This window comes from Myotis davidii, unplaced genomic scaffold, assembly GCF_000327345.1.
Source record: "Myotis davidii unplaced genomic scaffold, ASM32734v1 scaffold315, whole genome shotgun sequence".
Lineage (NCBI taxonomy): Eukaryota > Metazoa > Chordata > Mammalia > Chiroptera > Vespertilionidae > Myotis > Myotis davidii.
Window position 1 is genome coordinate 25,936 of NW_006286234.1, and position 3,717 is coordinate 29,652.

The 3,717-nt window shown below is 39.7% G+C and overlaps 1 protein-coding gene across 1 annotated transcript in view; it reads right to left on the reverse strand.

Annotated features, from left to right (window-relative positions):
* Positions 1-3,717, reverse strand: part of IARS (isoleucyl-tRNA synthetase) — a gene marked incomplete at its 3' end in the record, with an annotated part of 64,218 nt that overhangs the window by 20,671 nt on the left and 39,830 nt on the right. Inside the window, exons 10-12 of the mRNA XM_015559822.1 lie at positions 3,300-3,485; positions 2,689-2,780; positions 422-520 (exon numbers count right to left, since the gene is read on the reverse strand). Of these exons, the coding sequence (XP_015415308.1) occupies positions 422-520; positions 2,689-2,780; positions 3,300-3,485 (377 nt within the window). The remainder of the gene's footprint in view (positions 1-421; positions 521-2,688; positions 2,781-3,299; positions 3,486-3,717) is intronic.

Consider the following 3,717-nt stretch of genomic DNA (forward strand, 5'->3'; position numbering starts at 1 on the left):
TGCTGCCAACTCCAGTGTTTTATAAGGGCCAACTGTCATCATAAATGGCTTTTGTGGATATATATCCAAAACCAAATGTTTACCCTGAAAATGACTATTATTTACGGCTAATGAACAATGAGAGTACAGCCAGATGTTTTTCAGTCATCCCATTCTGTAAAATGAATAAACAGCAGTTTCTCATTTCCATTTGGCTTTTTTTAAAAAAGTAAAAATACTCTATATGCCTTATAATAAAAAAATGGTACTTTGTTATATCTTATTTAAATTGTTTTGTGTTCCTAAAAAGAAATAAAAATAGATGTTACTACAATATATAATAAATGATGGCTATTAAAATTATTGATTTGGGGGAGTGTAAACCAATACTTACTAACTGCATGACAAAGAACATTCTGAAGACACACATCTTACTGCTCACCAGTAACACAGGTCATTGTTCCTCATCAGCTGGTCCACCATGTGCTCAACCCGCACAAACCAGCTGGGCACCGCTTTGTAAATGAGGGGGGTATCTGATCTAGGAAAGCAGAAATGGAGGTGTGGCTGGTCAGAAGGTGTGCAGGCACTGAGGACAACCACCTTTAGTGTCTCACTTATGTCACCACCACCTACTGGGCCTTCTGCAAAAGTAATGTCTACATCCTCAGTATTGGTCACCACCCTCCACAAAACCAAGAAAGGCAAGCTAGTAAAAGAATACAAGAAAAAATATAGAGTTCTCCTGTTGTGTGACAGCTGTCCAGGAAAGATATCACATTCACTCAGCTTGTGTGGTTAAGTGGTTGAGCATCAATCCATGTACTAAGAGGTCACGAATTCAATTCCTGATTTTGGGCTTCATCCCCAGTGGAGCCTACAGGAGCAACTGATTAATGTTTCTCTCTCATCAATGTTTCTATCTCTCTCCCTTCCTCTCTCAAATTAATAAAAACATTGAAAAAAAAAGTATCACACTCAGCAAAAATGAGGCCTGAGAACATAACATTAACCCTAATCCTAACCCTAACCATAACCCTAACCCTAAACCTAACCCTAACCCACGGAAGATTCCATTTCACCCAAATCTTTATAATCTTGTATTAAAACTTACTATCACATACATCTCACTTAATTCCATGAGAAAATTTTAGAGATGTATCTCATTCTAAAGAAATGTGACCCCCAACACAGAAGATAGTTGTCCCTGTAGGATGATAGAAAATATGCACATATGTCTTTGCCCCTGGATCCTGGCAAAGAGCTCCTGAAACCCTTCTAATTTTCTGGGTGACAAGAGTGTCTTTTCTTCTAATGAGGTGCTTCTGTGTGGGCCCTTGGATGGGGGCTGGACACTGGAAAGATGAAGCCATGATAGCTTGGAATTCCAGCCCTGTCTCCATCCTCCTGAGAAGGGAGAAGGGCTGACAATAGAGCTAATGGTTGATCATGACTTTTGTGGTGAAGCCTAAAATCTTAAAAGTATGGGGGTTGAATGGTTTTCAGGTTGATAAATGCATCAATGGGAGGGCGACACATCCCAACTCCATGGGACACATGATAGTGCTCACAGGACCCTCCCAGACCTCTCCATTAGGCTGTTCACCTGCATCCTTCAATAAATGTGTTTCCTGGAATTCTGAGCCTGACTAGCAAATTAATTGAACCCATCCATGGAGGGATCAGATGGAACCTCTGAACTAAAGCCAGTCCGTATATCAGGGATTAATCTTTGGGACCTGATAATGCCTCTAGGTCAGTGGTTCTCAACCTTCCAAATGCCGCGACCCTTTAATACAGTTCCTCATGTTGTGGTGACCTCCAACCATAAAATTATTTTCGTTGCTACTTTATAACTGTAATTTTGCTACTGTTATGAATCATAATGTAAATATCTGATATGCAGGATATATTTTCATTGTTAGAAATTGAACATAATTAAAGCATAGTGATTAATCACAAAAAACAATATGTAATTATATATGTGTTTTCCAATGGGTCTTAGGCGATCCCTGTCAAAGGGTCGTTCGACCCCCAAAGGGTTCGCGACCCACAGGTTGAGAACCCCTGCTCTAGGTAGATGGTGTCGAATTGAATTAAATTGTAGGACACCCAGCTGGTGTCACAGAGAAATGAATTGCTTGGTGTGGGGAAAAACATCCACAATACTGGGGACTGAAAAATGTCAGAGTAAAGTGTTTTATATAAGTTGTAAAGAAGATCACAAGATAAATAAGTAGGACCCGGTCAGCATGGCTCAGTGGTTGAGTGTTGACTGATGAACCAGGAGGTCACAGTTTGATTCCCAGTCAGGGCACATGCTCGATCCCCAGTGTGTGGTGTGCAGGAGGCAGCCAATCAATGATTCTCTCTCATCATCCATGTTCCTATATCTCTCTCCTTCTCTCTCTTCCTTCCTCTCTGAAATACATAAAAATGTATTTCAAAACAAACAAAAAAAAAAAAACAAGAAACAAGTAGGGAAGAAATAGGTTTTTCCTTTGTTGTCTGTGTCTGTATTTCTAACACAACTCCTGAGAAAAGAAATAACTGTATGCATTCATAACATTCTCCTTGGAGCAGGAAGGCAGTATCCAAACACAAACTCTAAAGAATACAAATGAGATTGAAACCACAAACTGGTGGAGTGGCACAAACATAAGTGTACGCACAAATCAAAAGCTCTGGCTAAAACAGTCCCCTCCTCACCTCCAGCAGAAAGGGTAGCTATGAGTGAAGGTGCTGGCAACAAGAAGTCGGCCTTGTTCCTTCAGCATCCTGATGATATTTTTGTCAGCATCCTGTTAAATAATTAAAATGTAGCTACTGAAATATCCTCCAGTATTTAGTAACATAATATAATTGAGTATTTATAACTAAAATCTGATATTTGGATACCTTTACTACTATGAGTAAAAGGCACAAATAACAAATGTATTATATAAATAATGTATCTATACTTTAGCCACTACGTAACTGCATGCACTTTTAAAATACATGCCATATCATTAAGGTAGTGCAGTTTTCAATCAGCAATGACTACTCCAAGGTCACAACGTTGCGTCATGAGTCACAAGACAGAGCCCATTTTTCCCAACTCCTTTAAACTAGAGCCTGCTTCCTCTAAAGATACTTGACGCTCGAATGCAGCTGATAATATCCGTCTACCTGTACTGATTTTATGCACTGAAGCAACACAAAACAGAAGCAGCTTCCTAAAAAAAAAACCACAATCCAAAATGTGGAAGGTTTTGATAAAAACTAATGAATAAAAACAGTCCGATGAAACCGAGATCTTTCTATGCCTTACAGTCACAGACCTTCACATACTGTCCCGTGAAATCTGACACTTCCGCTGTGAAACAGCCTGAAGCATCCACAGGGCACACAGGGACAGAATCTTTCTGAATGATGCTGAAGTCCATACAGACCCGATAGTCATCCTGGGGGGAAAGGAGAGAAGAATAAAACAGTTCAAGTGTATGAGGAGGTAGTGCAGTTTTCAATCAGCAATGACTACCCCAAGGTCACAAAGTTGCTTCTTGAGTCACCAGTCAGAGCCCAGTATGAGGGAGGTTTACAGGAATCATTTTCTGTATTCTCATACATACCTCTAATCAACTGCAATTATCCTCTCAACTAAAGTTAACTCAAAGACTGCACAGAGATTAACAGTGAATTATAGTTGCGGAGGATTAACATCTAGCCTAGCCTAACCAGACATTATTTCACAGATCA